Source organism: Garra rufa, chromosome 16, assembly GCF_049309525.1.
Source record: "Garra rufa chromosome 16, GarRuf1.0, whole genome shotgun sequence".
Lineage (NCBI taxonomy): Eukaryota > Metazoa > Chordata > Actinopteri > Cypriniformes > Cyprinidae > Garra > Garra rufa.
This window is the reverse complement of record NC_133376.1, coordinates 44,508,329-44,533,741: the sequence shown is the minus strand read 5'-3', so window position 1 is coordinate 44,533,741 and position 25,413 is coordinate 44,508,329. Positions and strand designations below refer to the sequence as shown.

The 25,413-nt window shown below is 33.1% G+C and overlaps 1 protein-coding gene across 1 annotated transcript; it reads left to right on the top strand.

The window, feature by feature from the left end:
* The first annotated feature begins 7,260 nt into the window (after nucleotides 1-7,260).
* LOC141288167 (ATP-binding cassette sub-family C member 5-like) lies at nucleotides 7,261-24,754 on the top strand. Its single transcript, XM_073820267.1, has 5 exons — nucleotides 7,261-7,479; nucleotides 10,811-10,988; nucleotides 19,029-19,184; nucleotides 24,416-24,563; nucleotides 24,722-24,754. Exons 2-5 carry the CDS (start codon nucleotides 10,819-10,821, stop codon nucleotides 24,752-24,754), a joined length of 507 nt encoding a protein of 168 aa, XP_073676368.1. The 5' UTR covers nucleotides 7,261-7,479; nucleotides 10,811-10,818.
* Nucleotides 24,755-25,413: the final 659 nt, after the last annotated feature.

Genomic DNA, 25,413 nt, shown 5'->3' with positions numbered 1-25,413 from the left:
ATTAAATTAAAAATCAAGATATTTGTAAAACATAAATCATTATTATATTAATTTTATAATACTATTTATAAAAATGCAACCAGTTTTATAATAATATTATTTTTAATTTAATAATAATAATTAAATCATGTGTACACTCATTCGTCTTTTAAGTGATTTTAAGTGTATTTTTTAAGGTTTATTAAAATTAATAAAATAAAATAAGAAATAAATACAAACATTTATTGCCAGTTATTTCCCCTTTTGTGACATAATAATTTCATGATATTTGTGAAAACCAACCTTGACAAATATATTTAAATATTATGTTTTTTTGTTTGTTTGTTTTTTTTTTTTAAATAACATCTCATTTAAGACATATATTGCATATATTTCATTTGGTTACACCACATTATAATTAAATATGTAATTAATTATTTATTACTATGCATATTTTAATTAAAAAAAAAAAGTTTGGTTTAAAAAAATGATAAAAATTGTAAACAAATATAAATACAAATATCCCCTGCCATAAATTCTCTATCTAGCACAATGTTTATAAAGTGTTGTGGCTGCAGACTTCCACTATAAAAGTGCATTACGGAAAACAGCTTTTGCTTATTTTTAGACACTGAGACACCAGTCTAAATGATTTTCGCTAGTAATCAACAGCATGCCACAGATTATGCATAGAGCTTAAGTTATATTGAACCAGAACATTCTATTAAGCTGATTGGCCCTCACACAGAAAACGCTTCCTACTGCAATATAAACCTTTGCCATTATCTTCTCTCCCCATGCTGCTGAATGGAAACGCGAGCTCGAATCTGTCCGGCCCCGGTGTGACTTACACTCTGTATTTTCCAGACAATCTTTTCAGTGGCGTGTACAACAAGGGGTGAAAGACAAGAAAGAGAAATCTATTTTGAGAGACAGCTGAGACTGGATTTCGTTTGGGAGGCGTATTTCAGGCTCTCTGTTGATAGCGGCTGTGGCCCGGCCACCCTGTGCTGGGAACAGACAGATAAAGGGTTTAGTCTACCTTATAGAGTGTGGGATGGCACTGGACCTCTATTCTCTCTGACCTCATAGCGCTGGGGCATTGGGATGAAGCGCAGGTCAGAGAGGACTCGCATTGTAATGTGCATCAGCCTCCATCTGCACTATTCTCTGTTTCCCGCTCTCACTGAGGACGTGGAAAAGGTGGTGATAATGAACAATTCTAATACTGCCACTAAAATAGATACGTGCTGTTTACGCCTGCAGCGTGAAACAGGCCTGAGACGTGCTGCTGGAGATCCTGATGCATTGTTTTTGTGACTGTGCACAAGACCAGTTTCATTTACAGTGGCATGCAAAAGTTTGGGAACCTCTTGGACAATCTGTGAAAATGTAAATAATTTTAACAAAATACGAGAGATCATATTAAATGCATGTTCTTCTTTTATTTAGTACCAGTGTTGTGGAAAGTTACTTTTAAAAGCAATGCATTCAAATAATGAGTTACTCCCTAAAAAAGTAAGTAATTGCATTACTTAGTTACTTTTTATGGAAAGTAATGCCTTATGTTACTTTTGCATTACTTTTTATCTGGCCAGGGCTTGCTTGTTTGTTTTTAATATAAAAAGTTATAGTGTTGTCAAATGTAAAAGCCTTCATACCAACAGCCTCAGGCTTAGAGAAAAGTAAATTCACGTCTGTACAGTAGACCGCAGAAGAAAAAATGTCAACTCTTCTGCAATAAATAAATGTTAAATTATCTCGAGTCATTTTTTTCTTATTAGTATGGATGAAGTGGATCATCGAAGGTTGGCAGCAAAGACATCGGTTAATAAAATGGAATTAAATACATAAAGGATATTTGTATTATTTAATTATTGCAGGTTTGCGTTGAATTTCACTGTTTTTATTCATTTTGAGGAATACTGTATCAGTTTTTTTATTGAGTGAGATGAATTAATGTATGTTCACATTTATTCTAGAACTAAAGTAACATCTTACTCACAATTTCTCTCAACATGGGGACAGGAGAGCTTTTAATCAATAAAAAAAATATGTGTGTATATATATATATATATATATATATATATATATACAGTGTTGTTTTCGTCAACGATGACGATGACGAAATCATTACGTTGACGCAACTTTTTTTCATGACGATAACGAGACGATGACGAGATAAAAATGGCTCGTTGATGACTAAAACATGACGAGACGTGTGTGAGTTTTCGTTGGCGAGACGAGAATAGACGAAAATGTTAGTGGGTGGTCTGTCAGACGTTTAAAATGCACGACATTTCTGCTTATTGTGGATGCCAATTAAAACCTAAGAAGTATCTGTTGCTATGGCAAGCCGTTTTAGCATTAAATACTCTTTGCCATACTAGTAGGCTATGGCAAGCCATTTAAGCATTCTATCCTTGTTTGGTTACGCTCAACACGTCACATTGTTGTCACTCAGACAGACAGACGATTAACCATGATGGCGGCAGTTTGCACATTATTTCAATGTTATGTCTTTTATGTCTAAAACCATTCCTTCATTATTGTAATTATTGGTGAAAATAGTCGATCCGGAAGCTCACATTGTGTTGAACTATAGATCTGCTATTTTCACAACTTATAAGTGACACTACCCAACAGCAAAATACTTACTGACCTACATTAATTTGTTAAAAGACTACTTCCCCCCCCTTTTTTTGACTAAAACTAGACTAAAACCTTTATGACTTTTCGTCGACTAAAATTGGACTAAAACTATCAGATATAGAAGTGACTAAAATGTGACTAAAACTATATATATAAAACTATATATATATCAAACAAATTTGGAAATGGTATAAAAGTTCATTAATTAATAATTGATGATATTTGTAAAAATGTGATATAAATCTTGACAAATATTGAAATATGCTTTTATTTATGTACTTTATTTTTTAAAAGGTATACAATTTTGGGATAAATATTTTCAAACCTGTATAAAAATTAATACAATCAGATCAAATAAAAATATATACAAATAGCACAATTATATATAAATTTGCCACTTTCCCCCCATTTTGTAATAATTCATGATATTTGTGAAAATAAGTCTTGACAAGGGTGAATAAGTCTCTTAAAATATCAGATAACTTGATATTTTCTGAGGTTAGTTATAACTATATATACTTATAAGGATGTTAACTGGTTTATGAAAAAAAAAATCTTTCATGTAAAATATCTTACTCAAGACAGTACTAAATAAAGCATATCATGCATTTTGTATAATCTCTCATATTTTGTTAAAATTATTCACACGTTCACTCTGCAAGGGGTTATTCACGTTTTCATTCTGCAAGGGGTTCCTTAACATTTGCATGCCACTTTTCTTAAAGTGGTGGTTTGATTTAATGAACTTCATTTACGGCATCAATTAAGGGTATTTGTCTGTTCATCAATGTATCTGTCTATGTCTCTAAGCAGAGTGTGTTGCAGTAGACGTATGTACTATGAAGCCTCATGGAAATTGATAGGAGCTTTGGATGCACTTCATTGATTGCCTGCGTTCAGCAGATTTCCCAGCTCAGGAAAGTGAAACCATGTAAGTGATTTCTGGACTGTTAATGTATGACTCTCAGCAGGCTAACAGACAGCAGCGGACAAGCTTCATAACTACATTAAGGTGAGTGAGTGGCCTTAAATACATCACTCACCTTAACCATAGACACAGTATATACATATAGTGTTGGGTAGTAACTGATTACATGTGATCTGGATTATGTAATCACCTTCCAAAAATTAAGTACTTGTAATTAGATTATATTACATTTTAAAATGCTCACGCAATGGCAGTAAAGTATTCAAATTTATTGATTTTCTCTAATTCTTCTTTTTCCTCTACCACAGTCTGGGAAACCCTGATATAATGTGATATTTAATGCACTTCATGTTGTTGATAAAGAATGGAATATTTATTTATTTATTTAGTTTAAATTGTAAGTAATCTAAAAGTAATCACAAAAGTTTAGGATCAGAAACATTTGTAAAGGTTTTTAAAGACATTTCTTATGCTCATCAAGGCTGCATTATTTTGTAATTTTGTAATATTGCAAAATGTTATTTAAATATAAAATAATGGTTTTTATTTTAATATACTTTAAAATATAATTTATTCCTGTGATGCAAAGCTGAATTTTCATCAGCTGTTACTCCAGTCTTAAGTGTCACATGATCCTTCAGAAATCATTCTAATATGCTGATTTATTATCAATGTTGAACAATCCTGAAACAGTTGTGCTGCTTAATATTTTTTTGGAACATGTGATACTTTTTTTCAGGATTCTTTGATCAATAAAAGGTTAAAGGAGAGAACCAGTCCCAGTCCGACCGATTAGTACAGTCCAAAACGTGACAATAATTGATCGTTTTCAGCAGAAATAATCAGCAAAATATGCAAGTTTTGTTCGGTTCAGTCAGTGGCATTGTTTACATTCAGTGCCGCCAATATGACCAAATGAAAACACTCTATTCAGAATTTTCAGGTGCTATACTGACTTTTTACAGTGTCTTGTGACTCAGGTCAGTCTTTCTTATTCTGCACTGTATAACCAGAAAAACTCAATTTGTGGAGCTCCTTGATAATGAAATGATGATCTGAATCAGGTGTGTCCCTCTGAAGGACCAAGATGCTGTAGGCAGTTCTCATGTAAACAGTGTGTCATATGCCAACAGAGGTCACTACAGCACAGGTCTGCAGGACTCATACAAAACTGTGTGACACCTTCTGAGAATAGAGAAGCGCAGTTTAATCACAGCGTGTTTGAATGCAAATACATGTCTTTACTTGTTGCATTAAGTGTAACAAATGCATTAAGTGTAACAAATGCACCACAAAACCAGTCATATGTAGCACAGGAATATTTGTAGCAATAGCCAACAATACATTGTATGGGTTAAAATTATCGATTTACCTTTTATGCCAAAAATCATTAGGATATTAAGATCATGTTCAATGAAGAAATTTTGTAAATTTTCTACCATAAATATATCAAAACTTAATTTTTTATTAGTAATATGCATTGCTAAGAACTTCATTTGGACAGCTTTAAAGGCAATTTTCTCAATGTTTAGATTTTTTACACTCTCAGATTTCAGATTTTCAAATAGTATTATCTCGGCCAAATATTGCCATAACAAATATTACACCAATGGAAAGCTTATTTATTCAGCTTTCAGACTATGTACAAATCTCTAAAAAATACCCTTATGAATAGTTTTGTGGTCCAGGGTCACAAATATCAACATGCAAATGTAAGTTTCATATGTACCTGAAATTAATTTTACACACAGCAGTGATATTCTTTAACTAGAACTACTTTAATATTTTTTTCTAATTGTTTTATAAGTGTTTATGACCTTATAAATAGAAAATAAGAAAGAGCTTGTAGTTTATACTTGTTGAACTAAACAAAACAGCTAAAAGGTTGTTTAAAAATGTTGCAAACGTATTGACCATTAACAGCAGCTAGAATTAGGCATTGCATAACCATATATGTGACCCGGGATAACAAAATCAGTCTTAAGTAGCATGGGAATATTTGTAGCAATAGCCAAAAATACATTGTATGGGACAACATTAGATTTTTTTTTAGAGCCAAAAATCATTAGGATATTAAATAAAGATATTTTTCAAATAGTTTTATCTCAGCCAAATATTGTCCTAACAAACAATAGGTCGATGGAAAGCTTATTTATTCAGCCTTCAGATGATGTACAAATCTCAATTTCAAAGAAATGAGCCTTATTACTGGTTTTGTCGTCTAGGGTCACAAATATCAACATGCAAATGTAAGTTTCATATGTTCCTGAAATTAATTTAACACACAGCAGTGATATTTTTTTAACTAAAACTACTTTAATCATTTTTTTTCTAATTGTTTTATGTGTTCTATAGTGTTTGACCTCATAAATAGAAAATAAGAAAGAGCATGTGAAGTTTGTACTAAACAAAACAGCTAAAAATTTATTTAAAAATGCGGCAAAATGTATTGACCAGTAACAACGGCTAGAATTAGACATCGCATAACCTTATATGTGACCCTGGACTACAAAACCAGTCTTAAGTAGAACAGGAATATTTGTAGCAATAGCCAAAAATACATTGTATGGGACAAAATTTGATTTTTTTTTTAGAGCCAAAAATCATTAGGATATTAAATAAAGATATTTTGTACATTTCCTACCGTAAATCTATCAAAACTTAATTTTTGATTAGTAATATGCATTTCTAAGAACTTCATTTGGATAACTTTAAAGGACATTTCCTCAATGTTTAGATTTTTTGCACCCTCAGATTCCAGATTTTCAATTTCCAGAGTTTGCACAATATGCAAATGTAAGTTTCATATTTATTGTTTTATTAGTGTCCTACAGTGTTTATAACCTCATAACTGAAAGAGCATGATATGTGTGTACTTGTTGAACAACAAAACAGCTAAAACGTTATTTTTAAATGTTGCAAAACGTGTTGACCAGTAACAGCAGCTAGAATTAGACATTGCATAACCTTATATCAGTGTTGTATTAAAACTTTACATTTCTTAGTCAAAAACTGCAGTGTTTGTCTTCTTCAGCCTGGACTACTGGACTCCATACAGCCATGTTACATAAAGCTTGCTGCCAGTTGACGTTTACCATACCATATGTCAACACAGCCCAAGGTTATGCCCTTTACATTAGGGAAAACATTACTAAGATAGTAATATAATCGATAACCATTTCCGTGATTACTCACTTACGCAAATACAGCCTTTAAACCTAATCTAAATGAGACGCAAAGATAGCAGCCCGCTTTCAAGGTTTGTTTTTAAGTTAAAGTAAGTAAAGTCTGTGCAACTTCTTAAAGACTTATCATTACGTAACATTCTCAGGAACATGCGAATTCACGGGAACGCGCACTATTTCTTCATACTATGCTATGCGCGCTGTCTAGAAATACGAGTTCCGCAACAGCTAGGCCTACTATTAAAAATAATAATTAAATAAGTGTTTCTTGTCAGACTACTCTTATCCCATAAGTAGCCATGCTCTTCAGATGACCGGACCGGCCCAAAATAGTCTGGTAATCTGTCTGGCGTTGTTGCAAAGATCACCACGTGCCTTTTCCTTCCCCCTCAGGTCCGGTTACCGTAGCGACGACCAAGCAAATCTGTGATTGGCTGCTCAGGCGTGACGCAGGATGCATTTAGGGAATTCCGTCAGCTGTGCTGTGGCACGTTTCAAAACGTAGCTCCTGTTCTAGCGGTGCGTCAAACTCTCCACTGCGCTTTTTTTTAACGCTGTGAAACTTTTACACGGGATCAGAGCACATGCTGTTTAACTTCTTTTGCGGGAAGAATATGTGTCATGTGCAACAAAGGACCCAGAGAGCGTTGGCTTTCTGAATAAATCATTTATAACCTGCGAGGATATCCTGAAGCTGAAAAGGAAAGGGTGAAAATCCCTTTGAAATTTTGAAATGTAAGTGACCTTTTAAACAATCCAACTTTGTTTGTTTTTATAAACTTTGAGGCAGTTTTGTGTTGCTTTTACACATTGAATAGTAGAAAGGTCAATATTTATGTTCACATTTTACTTACTTAATTGAGATTAAAGTAGTTCTAATAATCCATCAAAGGATCCCAAAGGAGAACATCACCAGAAATGGCAGGGAACTCACAGTTCTACTTGCCTAGATAGGGAACAGGACCATAGAGAGAGCAAAGACAATAGTTGGGTATATAAAAATGAATGATGAACCAAAAAAACGTGCATTATGAACAGGGGGTGAAAACTTTTGAACAGAATGGAGATATCATATTTTTTTCATTTAGTACTGCCCTTGAGAGGCTATGGAGGACAGTAACATGTTTCCCAGAAGACAAAAAAAGTTACATTTACCCTGATCTTTAAATTCAAAAGTTTTCACCCCCAGCTCTTAATGGATGTTTTTTTCTTTCTGGAGCATCAGTGAGTGTTTGAACCTTCTGTAATAGTTGCATATGAGTCCCTCAGTTGTCCTCAGAGTAAAAAGATGGATCTCAAAATCATACAGTCATTGTTGAAAAGGGTTCCCAACGTTTTGTGTTTGAAATGTAAGTGACCTTTTAAACAATCCAACTTTGTTTGTTTTTATAAACTTTGAGGCAGTTTTGTGTTGAATATTTATGTTCACATTTTACTTACTTAATTGAGATAAAAGTAGTTCTAATAATCTATCAAAGGATCCCAAAGGAGAACATCTCCAGAAATGGCAGGGAACACACAGTTCTACTTGCCTGGATAGGGAACAGGACAATAGACAGAGTCAAGATTGGAAAAGTGAGCAGGTGTAATGCAAAAAATGGTCACACTTTATATTAGGTGGCTTTAACTAATATGTACTTACATGTACTTAATGTGGTCATATTGCATTGCAAAACACTTTTGCTTCTATTAAGAGACAGGTTTGGTGTTATGGGTAGGTTTAAGGGTGGGTAAGGGTGTAAGGGATAGGTCAACAGTGGTAATTACATTAATTACAAATGTAATATAGGTTTTTAACAAATATAAATACACATGTATGTACACAGTAAGTACATTGTACCAAATGATTAATTTAAATGTACGTACATAGTAGTTAACGCCAACTAATGTAAAGTGGGACCCAAAAAAACAACAAATGATGTAATAATTAAAATTAAAGGCCATTTAGCAGACACTTATCAACCCACAACAGTAGTACAGGATTTATTTTGGCTTTGTTTTTTTCTTTTCAATGGTATGCAAATGGATAAATATTCATAGTAGTCTGAAACTTAAGCTGGGGAAGAAAACATGAATGGCACACCTTATATAAGCCCCAAAACTGCTTACATTTTTTGTGTGTTTATGTTAAACAGGGTCATCTATGGGGTGCTAGCTAAAAATAAAAATGTTGTCGAAATCTGACTAACATTAGATGATTTAGTCATTAGAACCGGATTAATGTGATTCACCAATGAAACATTAAGACTGTTTGCGTGAGCTGTATTAAGGATTGCTCAGTAGTTTTTGATTATCTGATGCCAAATCAACACTGGGTTTGTTTTTTCTTGATCAGTTTAGAAAACAGTTGAGGGCAAAAGTTTACACCCCCCTTTTAGAATCTGCAAAATGTTACGAGGGATCTTACAAAATGCATGTTGTTGTTTATTTAGTACTGGCCTGAAGAAGATATTTCACATGAAAGATGTTTACATATAATCCACAAGAGAAAATAATAGTTGGGTTTATAAAAATGACCCTGTTCAAAAGTTTACATACGCTTGATTTTCAATACTGTGTTGTTACCTGAATGATCCACAGCTGTTTTTTGTTTAGTAATAGTTGTTCATAAGTCCCTTGTTTTGAACAGTTAAACTGCCTGCTGCTGTTCCACAAATTCTTTGTTTTTCCAGCATTTTTGTGTATTTGAACCCTTTCCAACAATGACTGTATGATTTTGAGATCCATCTTTTCACACTGTGGACAACTGAGGGACTCATATGCAACTAATACAGAATGCTTCAGAAAGGAACAAAAAAAAAAACATGCATTATGAACAGGGGGTGAAAACTTTTGAACATAATGGAGATGTGTAAATTTTTCTTATATTGCCTAAATATCATATTTTTTTATTTAGTACTGCCCTTCAGAGGCTATGGAAGATAGTTTCCCAGAAGACAAAAAAGTTAAATTTACTCAAAAGTTTTCACCCGTTTTTTCTTTCATGAGTCCCTCAGTTGTCCTCAGTGTAAAAAGATGGATCTCAAAATCAGACAGTCATTGTTGGAAAGGGTTCAAATACACAATAATGTGTGGGACCTAACGTATTTATCTAAAGAACAGTAGACCGTTTTAACTGTTCAGGACTAGATGTAAACATCTTTTATGTGAAATATCTTGTTCAGGTCAGTACTAAATAAACAATAACATGCATTTTAGTCAAATAATTAACATTTTGTAGAGTCCGCGAGGTGTTTGTAAACTTTTGACCTAAACTGTATATACCTGATCAACAAAAAGGGTCTGTATTGGAGTATCATAAATACGCCAAGGAGAGCTAAAGTGGATTTTCAGTGAATAATGACCTAATTTTCAATGTGTTTCTCGCAAAAATCAATCATAATGTTTTAGAAGTGCTGAAATGCAGCACACAAATCACATGAACGTTGTGTGATACTACCATGATCCCCGAAAGCCTTAATCGCTGTTCATTATAATTGCACGAATAGCAAGATTAATTTCTTAAATTCTAAAAACAAAGTCATACAGGTTTGGAATGACACGAGTAATGCTCATCTCTGTGTGAATTATCCCTTTTAAATTTCAAAATGCTCATTGTTTACATTCGTACGATTGCATTAGTGATTTGTATCAAACACAGCCTCTTTCTTGTATAGAGTGGAAATAAAGAAACTATGTGCTTATCTTTCATTATCTGGCGGTCGTCGCTGACGTACACCGAGCAGATACAGAGAGTCCCAGTGTTGCTGGATTTACCTTTTCGTGTCTTATGCCACAGATGGATCAGTGACAGGGTCAACACACACACAGCGAGCTCGAATATCCTCCGTCTCAGTATCCAGCAGCCCTTGAGGCCACCCACAGGCGTCTTTAAATAGATAAACACTTTAAGTTTGCCAAAGCCACACGGCTGAGGAAGGTTTGTGTCACTGCACTGATATTAGTCAGCAGATTCAGACATTCCCAGTCCTGCTTGTCTTAAGCGCGAGCTTATCCCAAGTGTCTGATAGTACTTTGTAGCTGGTGCAGTGCTGTTGAGTGATTTTCCTCATTGTTTGTTTATTAGAGACAGGTATGTTCTCAGATGCCTTGGAGGCCGTAGGACAGGTGGAGGGTTTGACGCTGTCCCCTCCACAGAGTCTTCCAGACCCAGATGATGAGGTGGAATTGGGCACCGAAACAAAAAGACGAGGCAGATATCGGCATAGCTTACAGATACTCAAGCCATTTCGGATCACACACAAGTAAGTTCTTCTGGATATCTTTACTTATTTTTTTATTTAAATGTGTGAAAAGTCTAAATATTCCAGCATGTCTCTCAATTATTTTGAGCTCATAAACACTGCATGTGTAATAATTCTAAAAGAATTAGCAAATGCTGTTTAAAATAGCTCTTGCTGGTGTGCAGCATGTCACACTGCAGGACAAGGTATTAATTAACTTTGACACAGTTAGACTCCCATATGCACAAATGCAAAGCTTATTTTATGATTATTAATGCTTAAAATGGGAAAGAATTACATGCCAGGTTTCACTGTTTATTTTGATGCATTTTTGTATTTTGTAATTCATAATGACAGTTACGCCACAGAACGATTTTCATATTTGTGACCCTGGACCACAAAACCAGTCATAAGGTTAAATTTGACAAAACTGAGATTTATACATCATATGAAAGCCAATAAATAAGCTTTCTATTGATGTATGGTTTGTTAGGATAGGACAATATTTGACTGAGATACATCTATTTGAAATCAGAAATCTGATGCAGCAAAAAAATCAAAAAGACTGAGAAAATCACCTTTAAAGTTGTCCAAATTAGGTTCTCAACAATGCATATTACAAATCAAAAATTACATTTTGATATGTTTACAGTAGGAATTTTACAAAAAATCTTCATGGAACATGAACTTTACTTAATTTCTCAATGATTTTTGGCATAAAAGAAAAATCTAAAATTTTGACCCATGCAATGTATTTTTGGCTATTGCTACAAACAAACCCCAGCGACTTAAGACTGATTTTGTGGTCCAGGGTCACATTTGAGAATATTTTAATAGATATTTTTATGTTTATGGGTTAGGGGGTAGGCATATCACAAATCATATCACGATTTTTTTCAGAAATACCACGATTCACGATTTTATCACGATTCTTTGTCATGTTGGTTTTACTATTTTACAAGTTGTCTGAGCAGTACAGCCAAAATCATTTCTCTATTTTAAAATTAAAGCCTTACAAGGTAACAAAATATAAAATAAAAAGAATGGCAGATAAATATCTGTGTCATTATTTTCTCTTTGTTATTAAAAAATAAGAACAAAGATAGGCTACATGTTACAAATACACACAATATACAAATAAAACAAACAGTGTTTTAATTTTCAGGTACAGTAGGTGTATTTATCAGTAGCATTTCAAGAAATTGTATTAACAAATGCAAAAATAAAACACTATATACATAAATCATACATTGACTTTTATTAAAGCAACTATATTAAAGTTCTTCAGTCAAGAGCAGTGAGTGATTTGTCTTTGTGATTTGTTTTATTAGCCTACCATCACCCAAAAATGACAATTCTGTCATCATTTACTCACTCTTGAGTGTTTTTAAACATAAAACATGTTGAACATGAAACCTTTCACTTTAGACATAACCAACTGTGTTTATATGTAATCCTTGTGTGCTTTGACAGTATTAGCGAATCAGACATGAAAAATAGCATGTTTGACAGACCTTTAGTGCACACTTTTAATTGTCCATGATCAAAAATCGTCATATCGTACACCACTATTTTCCCCTCACTTGTTTATTTAAATGTGTGAAAAATGAACTTGTTTCAAGTCTCAATATTCCAGCATGTCTCTCAATTAATTTGAGCTCATAAGCACTGCATGTGTAATAATTATAAAAGAATTAGCAAATGATGTTTAAAATAGCTCTTGCTGGTGTGCAGCATGTCACACTGCAGGACAAGGTATTAATTGACTTTGACACAGTTAGACTCCCATATGCACAAATACATAAAGCTTGTTCATGATTATTAATGCTTAAAAAATAATTTGCATTTTTGTATTTCTTAATTCATAATGACAGTCGACGATTTTCACATTCGACAATATTTTAGTAGATATTTTTATGTTTTTGGGTAAAGTCTGTGTTCTCAGCTGAATTATCTAACAAAAAATAAATAAAAAATGGGACAATAAAATTGCTTCTAACCTGCACTTGAATATTTCAAACCACATAAGCAACTGTAGACACGTGTTGCACTTTTCACACAGAAAATAAAGTCATTTCTGAATAATAGTTGATCTAACCCAAACCTCACAATGAAACAACAGTATGAGCTGAGTATCATCTGAATCAGTACTTAATTAAATATAAATAGTCTGTGTGCATCACTGCACGTTTAACCCGCATTAAACATGATATTTCTCATTTTTAACAATGACTAGTTGTTGCTAGTTGCTTCATATAAGTATATATTGTAAAAACTTTGGTTGCAATAAATATATAGTGTATTTTCAGCTTTTTCTGCTTAGTTCAATGTGGAATTAGCAAATGATGTTTAAAATAGTTATTGCTGGTGTACAGCATGTCAAACTGCAAGAGAAGGTATTAATTGACTGTGACACAGTTAGACTCCCATATGCACAAATACATAAAGCTTGTTTTATGATTAAAAAATCACTTGCCACTGTTCGTTTCTTAATTCATAACGACAGTTACGCCACAGAACGATTTTCACATTCAACAATATTTTAATAGATATTTTTACGTTTATGGGTGAAATCGGTATTCTCAGCTGAATTATCGACAGGAAAATAGAATGACCTCTTTCTTTAAGGACAATTAAATGGCTTGTAATTTGCACTTGAATATTTCAAACAGCATAAGCAACAGTAGACACGTGTTGTACTTTCACAGTGTCTCATTAAAGAAAATAAAGTCATTTCTGAATAATAGTTGATCTAACCCTAACCTCAAAATGAAACTACAGTATGAGCTGAGTATCATCTGAATCAGTACTTATAGTCAGTGTGCATCACTGCACATTTAACCCACATTCAATGTGATATTTGTCATTTTTAGTAGTTACTAGTTGTTGCTAGTTGCTTCATATAAGTCTATATTTCTATAAAAGCTTGTGTTGAAATAAATTTATAGTCTAAATTTAAATTTATAGAGGGTCCGATTTGCAAGTTTATGTCTTAATTTTGACCTTATAACTCACAATTGTGGTTTTATATCCATGTAATTCTGAGAACAAAGTCAGATTTGCGAATTTATGTGAGAGATTCACATAAATTACAACTGCGAGAAATAAAGTCAGAACTGCGAGATAAAAACTCGCAATTCTGAAATTTCTACTCACAAATGTGAGTTTGTATCTCACAATTCCGAGTTTTTTTGTCACAACTGCGAGTTTATATTTCACAATTCTGACTTAATAGTTCGCATTTGTGTGTTACAAAGTCAGAATTGCGAGATATAAACTCACAATTCTGAGAAAAAAAAAGTTGTCTAAAAAATCTGAATTATTTCTCAGAATTGCTTGTTTATGTCTCGCAATTTTGAAATTATAACTCACAATTCTGGATTTATATTTGTGCAATCAGTCAGATTTGTGAGTTTATATCTCGCAATTTTAAGAAAAGGGTCTGATTTGCAAATTTATGTCTTAATTTTGACCTTATAACTCGCAATTGTGGTTTTATATCCATGTAATTCTGACAACAAAGTCAGATTTGCGAATTTATGTGAGAGATACACATAAATTACAAACTGCGAGAAATAAAGTCAGAACTCCGAGATAAAAACTCGCAATTCTGAAATTTTTACTCACAAATGTGTTTGTATCTCGCAATTCCGAGTTTTTTTCTCACAACTGCGAGTTTATATTTCACAATTCTGACTTAATAGTTCGCATTTGTGTGTTACAAAGTCAGAATTGCGAGATATAAACTCACAATTCTGAGGAAAAAAAAAGTTGTCTAAAAAAATCTGAATTATTTCTCAGAATTGCTTGTTTATGTCTCGCAATTTTGAAATTATAACTCACAATTCTGGATTTATATTTGTGCAATCAGTCAGATTTGTGAGTTTATATCTCGCAATTTTAAGAAAAGGGTCTGATTTGCAAATTTATGTCTTAATTTTGACCTTATAACTCGCAATTGTGGTTTTATATCCATGTAATTCTGACAACAAAGTCAGATTTGCGAATTTATGTGAGAGATACACATAAATTACAAACTGCGAGAAATAAAGTCAGAACTCCGAGATAAAAACTCGCAATTCTGAAATTTTTACTCACAAATGTGTTTGTATCTCGCAATTCCGAGTTTTTTTCTCACAACTGCGAGTTTATATTTCACAATTCTGACTTAATAGTTCGCATTTGTGTGTTACAAAGTCAGAATTGCGAGATATAAACTCACAATTCTGAGAAAAAAAAAGTTGTCTAAAAAATCTGAATTATTTCTCAGAATTGCTTGTTTATGTCTCGCAATTTTGAAATTATAACTCACAATTCTGGATTTATATTTGTGCAATCAGTCAGATTTGTGAGTTTATATCTCGCAATTTTAAGAAAAGGGTCTGATTTGCAAGTTTATGTCTTAATTTTAACTTTATAACTCGTAATTGCAGTTTTATATCCATGCAATTCTAACAAAAAAGTCATATTTGCAAATTTATGTCTCGCAATTCTGACTTTTTCTCAGAGGTGTGAGATATAAACTTACAATTGCAAGAAATAAAGATAGAACTGCAAGATAAAAACTTGCAATTCTGAATTTTTTACTCACAAATGTGTATCTCACAATTCAGAGTTTTTTTTTCCACAACTGCAAGTTTATATTTCTCAATTCTGACTTAATATTTTACAGTGTGTTATGAAGTCAGAATTGTGAGATATAAACTCACCATTCTGAGGAAAAAAAGTTGTCTAAAAAAATCTGAATTATTTCCCAGAATTGCAGCTTTATTTCTCAGAAGTGCTTGTTTATGTCTCGCAATTTTGAAATGATAACTCACAATTCTGAATTTATATCCATGCAATCAGTCAGATTTGTGAATTTATGTCTCCCAATTCTAAGAAAAGGGTCTGATTTGCAAGTTTATGTCTTAATTTTTACTTTATAACTCGTAATTGGCTTTTATCTCCATGCAAGTGATAAATGTTTATCTCACAATTCCGAGTTTATATTTCACAATTCTGACTTAAAAGTTCACAATTGTGTGTCATAAAGTCATAATTGCAAGGTATAAACTCACAATTCTGAGAAAAAAAGTTGTCTAAAAAATCAGAATTATTTCCCAGAATTGCAGCTTTATTTCTCAGAAGTGCTTGTTTATGTCTCGCAATTTTGAAATGATAACTCACAATTCTGAATTTATATCCATGCAATCAGTCAAATTTGTGAATTTATGTCTCCCAATTCTAAGAAAAGGGTCTGATTTGCAAGTTTATGTCTTAATTTTTACTTTATAACTCGTAATTGGCTTTTATCTCCATGCAAGTGATAAATGTTTATCTCACAATTCCGAGTTTATATTTCACAATTCTGACTTAAAAGTTCACAATTGTGTGTCATAAAGTCATAATTGCAAGGTATAAACTCACAATTCTGAGAAAAAAAGTTGTCTAAAAATCAGAATTATTTCCCAGAATTGCAGCTTTATTTCTCAGAAGTGCTTGTTTATGTCTCGCAATTTTGAAATTATAACTCACAATTCTGGATTTATATCCATCCAATCAGTCAAATTTGTGTCTCCCAATTCTAAGAAAAGGGTCTGATTTGCAAGTTTATGTCTTAATTTTAACTTTATAACTCGTAATTGCAGTTTTATATCCATGCAATTCTAACAAAAAAGTCATATTTGCAAATTTATGTCTCGCAATTCTGACTTTTTCTCAGAGGTGTGAGATATAAACTTACAATTGCAAGAAATTTTATATAGAACTGCAAGATAAAAACTTGCAATTCTGAAATTTTTACTCTCAAATGTGTATCTCACAATTTCGAGTTTATATTTCACAATTCTGACTTAAAAGTTCACAATTGTGTGTTATAAAGTCATAATTGCAAGGTATAAACTCACAATTCTGAGAAAAAAAGTTGTCTAAAAAATCTGACTTCTTTCCCAGAATTGCAGCTTTATTTCTCAGAAGTGCTTGTTTATGTCTCGCAATTTTGAAATTATAACTCACAATTCTGGATTTATATCCATGCAATCAGTCAGATTTGTGCGTTTATGTCTTGCAATTCTAAGAAAAGGGTCTGATTTGCAAGTTTATGTCTTAATTTTAACTTTATAACTCGTAATTGGCTTTTATCTCCATGCAATTCCGACAAAAAAGTCATATTTGGAAGTTTATGTCTCGCAATTCTGACTTTTTCTCAGAGGTGTGAGATATAAACATACAATTGCAAGAAATAAAGATAGAACTGCAAGATAAAAACTTGCAATTCTGAAATTTTTACTCACAAATGCGTATCTCACAATTCCAAGTTTATATTTCACAATTCTGACTTAAAAGTTCACAATTGTGTGTTATAAAGTCATAATTGCAAGGTATAAACTCACAATTCTGAGAAAAAAAGTTGTCTAAAAATCTGAATTATTTCCCAGAATTGCAGCTTTATTTCTCAGAAGTGCTTGTTTATGTCTTGCAATTTTGAAATTATAACTCACAATTCTGGATTTATATCCATCCAATCAGTCAAATTTGTGAATTTTATGTCTCCCAATTCTAAGAAAAGGGTCTGATTTGCAAGTTTATGTCTTAATTTTAACTTTATAACTCGTAATTGCAGTTTTATATCCATGCAATTCTAACAAAAAAGTCATATTTGCAAATTTATGTCTCGCAATTCTGACTTTTTCTCAGAGGTGTGAGATATAAACTTACAATTGCAAGAAATAAAGATAGAACTGCAAGATAAAAACTTGCTATTCTGAAATTTTTACTCACAAATGTGTATCTCACAATTCCGAGTTTTTTTTTCCACAACTGCAAGTTTATATTTCACAATTCTGACTTAATATTTTACAGTGTGTTATGAAGTCAGAATTGTGAGATATAAACTCACCATTCTGAGAAAGAAAAGTTGTCTAAAAAATCTGACTTATTTCCCAGAATTGCAGCTTTATTTCTCAGAAGTGCTTGTTTATGTCTCGCAATTTTGAAATTATAACTCACAATTCTGAATTTATATCCATCCAATAAGTCAGATTTGTGCGTTTATGTCTTGCAATTCTAAGAAAAGGGTCTGATTTGCAAGTTTATGTCTTAATTTTTACTTTATAACTCGTAATTGGCTTTTATCTCCATGCAATTCCGACAAAAAAGTCATATTTGCAAGTTTATGTCTCGCAATTCTGACTTTTTCTCAGAGGTGTGAGATATAAACATACAATTGCAAGAAATAAAGATAGAACTGCAAGATAAAAACTTGCAATTCTGAAATTTTTACTCACAAATGTGTATCTCACAATTCCGAGTTTATATTTCACAATTCTGACTTAAAAGTTCACAATTGTGTGTTATAAAGTCAGAATTGCAAGGTATAAACTCACAATTCTGAGAAAAAAGTTCTGGATTTATATCCATCCAATCAGTCAAATTTGTGAATTTATGTCTCCCAATTCTAAGAAAAGGGTCTGATTTGCAAGTTTATGTCTTAATTTTAACTTTATAACTCGTAATTGCAGTTTTATATCCATGCAATTCTAACAAAAAAGTTTGTTGTCTCGCAATTCTAACTTTTTCTCAGTGGTGTGAGGTATAAACTCACAATTGTGAGAAATAAAGTATTTTCAATTTTTTTCTGCTTGAGTCAATGTGGAAAAACTTAACTTATGCCTACGCAGACAGTGTGAAACCTGTTAATATGGGGCTAAAATAAACATAGGCACTGAAATACTTTTGTGCGAGGTGTGAAACAGGCCCTAGGATATGTTTGCTACGTTGCCATTTGGACTCAAGTGACAGTCAATGAGATCCTGATAAGAGCGCTCTTATCCTTTTCTCACAGACGGCTCAGTTTTTAACATGCTGCCCGATAAAGAGCCACTGAAGTTTTTCACTGCTTCGTAAGAGTTCTGAGAGGGACGTGCAAACTGCTGTTCAAACACGAACGTGTGATTCATCTTCTGTTTGGCCGCAGCGAGTAAAGATTGTCTCTCACGTTCAAGGTCATGCCGTTCTCAGACATAGCACATAGCGCCTAGATGACTGATGCGAGCCAAACTCTTCCATTTTCACCCCCAGACATCAGCACCCGGTGGACAATGCAGGGTTTTTCTCCTTCATGACCCTGCAATGGCTGTCCCCTCTGTCATGGAAGGCCCACAAAGAGGCCTCTCTCAAGATGGAAGATGTGTGGGGTCTGTCTTGCCACGAGGCCTCAGAAACAAACTGCCAAAGGTGAGCTACTGGTGTAGAACCTCTGATCCATTTGTCTGCTGTCTAGTTGTGTTTGTCTGAATGAAACCCACACATGCATCACAGAAGTAATGACGTTCCTAATATGAACAAAGGCATCCTGCTATCGCTGTAACTGAATAAAAAGAATATAGAAATGCTTGAACTGATTAAACGTGACACTATAGGGTTTATCTGTGTTCTTCAGGCAAACTTGGGTATTTTCACAATAATAAAGTAAATTTATAATTCAATGCTGCTAATCGACATGCCTGTTTCCGCCACTGAATAAAAAGGAAAAAAAAAGGTTATCTCGTTTTGTTTTTTTTTTTCCACAAAATTGTGAGATATTAACTAACAATTGTAAAGTCAGAATTGTGAGATATATTTCGAAATATATTTTTGAATATTTACAAAAACGTGCAATTCTGGCTTTATAACTAGCAACTGCAAGTTGTATATCACGCAATTCTGACATAACTTGTGTTTACATCACGCAGTTCTGAGAAAAATGTCAGATTTGCGAGTTTGTGTCTCGTAATTCTGACATAACTCACAATTGTGTTTATATCACGCAGTTCTGAGAAAAAAGTCAGATCTGCAAGTTTATTTATCACAATTCTGTCATAACTCATGTTTACATCATGCAATTCTGAGAAAAAAAAGTCAAATTTGAGTTTATATGACGCACTTCTGAGAAAAATGTCAGATTTGCGAGTTTATGCCTTGCAAATCTGACTTTATAACTCACAATTGCGAGTTGGTATCATGCAATTCCGAGAAAAAAAAGTCAAATTTGTGGGTTTATATTGCAATTCTGAGAAAAACGTCATATTTGAGAGTTTATGTCTTCCAATTCTGACTTTATAACTCGCAATTGCAAGTTTATTTCACGCAATTCTGAGAAAAAGTCAGATTTGCGAGTTTATGTCTTCTAATTCTGACTTTATAACTCACAATTGCGAGTTTATATCATGCAATTCTGAAAAAAAAGGCAAATTTGAGTTTATGGGGAAAATGTCAGGTTTGCGAGTTTATGTCTCATAATTCTGTATTTATAACTTGCAGTTCTGACTTTTTTTGTGTGGTTGTGAGATATAAACTCGCAATTGCTCATTCTGTGTCAGCACGCCGATTGGCAAATTAAAATAAAAAAGTATATAAAAATGTGTATATATATATATGTGACCCTGGACCACAAAACCAGTCATAAGGTAAAATTTTACAAAACTGAGATGTATACATCATATGAAAGCTCAATAAATAAGCTTTCTATTGATGTATGGTTTGTTAGGATAGGACAATATTTGGCCGAGATACATCTGTTTGAAAATCTGGAATCTGAGGGTGCAAAAAAATCAAAATACTGAGAAAATCACCTTTAAAGTTGTCCAAATTAAGCTCTTAACAATGCATATAACTAATCAGAAATTACATTTTGATATATTTACAATAGGAATTTTACAAAAAATCTTAATGAAACATGATCTTTACTTAATTTCCTAATGATTTTTGGCATAAAAGAAAAAAACAATAATTTTGACCCATACCATGTATTTTTGGCTATTGCTACAAATATACCCCAGCGACTTAAGACTGGTTTTGTGGTCCAGGGTCACATATATTAGACATCTCTCGTATGTGCCAATGCTGAACTGTGAACAAACAGAACTATTAGAAAACACCTCCTGAGCCAAGGTCTCACACAGTTGAGGCCTTGATAACAAGGCTTGGTGTGGGAATCCCTGGAGTCACGGTGGGGAATGATAGATGCTCACCTCCCACGCTCACACAGCCCAGAGAGTTATGGCAGGTGGGTGTTATTCATAGCAAGGATTAGACATCAGAGAGAGAGTTAGTCTGCACCTTTCCTGCAGGACGGTTATGTCATTAACGCGTCAGATCTCAGCCCGTGTCCCTCTCGACTAAGCTGGCTCGTTGACGGGGCTCAAAGGGTTTCTCGAGGACACGGGAATATGGAAAGACACCTATAATCTGTAACTGCCCATTCTAATCACACATCTGAGATTATCCCATATTGGATGAATGAATTGGATCAGACTTTGGCTGTGCTTTCTTTTGTTGCGAGATCAATGATCAAGTGTTAAATACAGGCTCCTGTATGGCCTGACAGCTATGCCTCAGCAGCTCTGTAAGAAGCGGTGTCAGTTTTCAGTGTTTGACCTCAGGGTCTGTGTCTTTAGTTACTGGATTTATGTCAGAGATAGCCGGGACTCCTGTGTACTTGTTTGTGTGGGCTGTGCAGCCGGGTGGATATTTTACGGGGTCTGGGACAGTTACGTAAAGTGTTATCGTCAAAACAGAAGGCTGCTGAAATTTCTTTTAAAATATAGATAAAATAAGATAGAGTTCAAGTGTTGTATCCTTGTGAGAGATTAAAGCTGTGAGTTGATTTTTTTTTTCATGTGGATGACCCATGACCCTTTGGCATGGGTCAAAACCTTGGTCCTTCTGATTGATTCTTTATTCTGAGGGTGGATTTTGATCTTTTTAGTGAGGCTTTCCTTGAATGTTTCAAGATTTTGCATTACAGTATTTATGAGAAATTGAACATTATCAAAACGTGACTTTTAAACGTGTACCCAAAACAAGCTTTACTACCCAAAGATTGGACATATATGAAGTGCTGTGTAACAAATAAAAACCCAAATTTATTAATTTAGATATGAGGTCAGGGGATATATCCAGTCAATTTGACATTATCCCCAAAAAAGCAGGACCTAACAAGGAACAGAAGAATCTTGTATTATTATGAAGTGTTTTATAAATGACTTAAAATATGATTTTAAGTCATTTTGTTATGTGAGAAGAAAAAAAAAACAGAAAATAGAAAATTGCTTGCCAGGAATTATAAGTTTATATCACGCGATTCTGAGACAAAAGTCAGATTTGCGAGTTTATGTCTCGCAATTCTGACATAACTTGCAATTGCAAGTTTATATCAAGCAATTCTGAGAAAAAGTCAGATTTGTGAGACATAAACTCACAAATCTGACTTTTTTTCCCAGAATTGCATGATATAAACGTGCAAATAACTCACAATTGTGAGTTTAAATCACGCAATTGTGAGTTTATATCATGCAATTCTGAGAAAAAGCCAGACTTGAGTGTTTTTGTCTCACAATTCTGACTTTATAACTCGCAATTGCAAGTTAATATCAAGCAATTCTGAGAAAAAGTCAGATTTGCGAGTTTATATCACAATTCTGAGAAAAAAGTCAGATTTGCGTGTTTATATCACACAATTCTGACATAACTTGCAATTGCAAGTTTATATCAAGCAATTCTGAGAAAAAGTCAGATTTGTGAGTCATAAACTCGCAAATCTGACTTTTTTTCTCAGAATTGCATGATATAAACGTGCAAATAACTCACAATTGTGAGTTTATATCACGCAGTTGCAAGTTTAAATCATGCAATTCGAATGAAAAAACAGAATTGTGAGTTTATATCATGCAATTCTGAGAAAAAGACAGATTTGAGAGTTTTTGTCTCAATTCTGACTTTATAACTCGTAATTGCAAGTTTATATCAAGCAATTCTGAGAAAAAAGTGAGATTTGCGTGTTTACGTCTCGCAATTCTGACATTATGACTTGTAATTGCAAGTTTATATGTAAGTCAGATTTGTGAGACATAAACTCGCAAATCTTGCATTTTTTCTCAGAATTTCATGATATAAACTTGCAAATAACTTGCAATTGTGAGTTTATATCACAAAATTTTGAGAAAAAGGTCAGGTTTGTGAGTTTATATCTCACAATTCTGACTTTAAAACTTGCTATTGCGAGTTTATATCACACAGTTCTGAGAAAAAAGTTAGACTTGTAAGTTTATATTTCACAATTCTGAAAAGAAAAACACAATTGCAAGTTTATATTACGCAATTCTAAGGAAAAAGTCAGATTTTGCAAGTTTGTCTCACAATTCTGACTTTATAACTTACAATTGTGAGTTTATATTACGCAATTCTGAGAAAAGAGACAAACTCGCAAATCTGACTTTTTCCTCAGAATTACATGATGTAAACTTGCAAATAACTCACAATTGCAAGTTTATATCACACAATACTGAGAAAAAAATCATATTTGCAAGTTTATGTCTCACAATTCTGATTTTATAGCTCGCAATTGTGAGTTTATATCACACAATTCTGAGAAAAAAGTTAGACTTGTAAGTTTATGTCTCACACAATTCTGAGAAAAAAATCAGGTTTATGTTTGTTTATGTCTCAATTCTGCAGGTTTTTATAAATGAAAAGAAATATGATCATTTTGTTAAGTGAGAAGAAAGAAACAATGGACAGCTATGTAGGAAATTGTTTGCCAGGAACATCAATAACTTATAGACTTGAGCATAATTATTCAAAGATTTTAAGCACAGAATGCTGCTATTGGCCAATCAGAATCAAGCATGGCAGAGAGTTGTCTGATAAAGTGACAGAAGCTTTTTTCCTGATGTAATTGTGATATTTTCCATTTAATTTTGCGTTTTAGACAATTTAGTAATTTAATTTCCTAAAGTGGCAATGAATGGATGTTTTGATGTTGGTGTTTCACCCAGAAGTGGAGGCAGATAAACGTGAGCAGTGCTGGGTAATAGGCCTAACTAGTAGCTGATTACATGCAATCAGGATTACTTAATCAGATTTCAAGAAACTGTGTACTTGTAATTACATCATATAAAATGTTTAAATGCTCATAATCAGATTACAGTTACTTTTTCTATGGATTACATGATTAAAATTATTTTTATAACAGTAATGCCATTTAAATCGAATCAAAATTAATCTTAAAAGAAGTCAGAATACATTACCTAAAATGAGTAATCTTGATTGCATTACTGACTACTATTTTCAACATGTGATTTGAGTGCATACTTTTGAGTGCAAGATCTAGTTATGACATTATGATTAATCATTACAATATCAGAAAAGAAAAAAATTTGACAAAAAATCTAATTCTCTAAAGTTCTATAACATGCATTTAGAATTCAATAGAGTGAGTGTTCCTTTAATGCCACTTTAATTTAGACTTTAACATGTATTTGAAAAAGACTCATATCAATAGTCCTTGAATGCAGTCATTGAAACTCCAGTTTTTAAAAAGGATTCAATTAAAGCATGCATGTTATTCATGTTACAACAGCAGTCTGTGCACTTTCCATGTTCTGTAGTTTATAACACACATTGTCTTTTACTAATGCATCATTCAGACTGGAGTGGCTGTGGCACGAGGAGCTGAAGCGGCGGGGGAAGGACGGCGCATCTCTGTCGCGGGTTTTCTGGAGGTTCTGTCAGACCCGTATGCTGGTGGCCATCTTCTCCTTGCTCATCACAATGGTGGCTGGATTTGTTGGACCTGTAAGTTGACATCATTTTCTTTCTGTCATAACTGTCTGGTTGTATGCTGACCTTTGACCTGCTTCCCCTTCACTGGTAGTTCACCATAAAAAAGGGTAATGTTTATGAATGTTAACATAGTTGTTTGTTTTCCCTTTCCATGCCATTCTTAATATTAGTCTTATGAGAACCAAGAGGATAAAGGATACTAATTTAAAAATAGCAATTATGGCATGTGCATTATGTTGTTCATAAACAAAAAAAGGGTTTAAGCATAAAAACAATAAGTGTAATACTGCTTTAAACTGTTGTTGTTTTTCCAAAAAAATATGAAAAAGTTTACTGTTTAATTTAACTGCATTTTTGTTTTTTGTTTTCTGAGCAAAAAATAAATATCACATATTTTTTACCAATTTATAGAAGACACCCACTAAAATGTCAGTCAGTGTAATAGTCTGGTCAGGCATATTTACAACAAAAATCTATTTATGACATTAAAAGATGAATTACGTCTTTGACCTCTCCGAAAGCTTGCAATCTCCCTATAAAGTACATTATTGCAAAATATGTCAAACATAAACTGTTATGTCTTACATGAATGTTTAGTTAATGGTTTGGGAAAAATGTGATGTTTAACATTAATGCATTACAGTAGATAATGCATTACTATAGATCTGGCTCAATGTTAATCAAACATTAAAAGAAAAACTGGAATCACTCGCTGTTCTTGATTAAACTACTGTTTATTTGCATCTTTGTTCTTATTCTTAATATCAAAAAAAATATATATATATATTGTGAATAATAGTAATTATTACTAAGAAATGAATTGGAGGAAAATATGCAACGTTGCTTGGTGATTTTGCTTTGG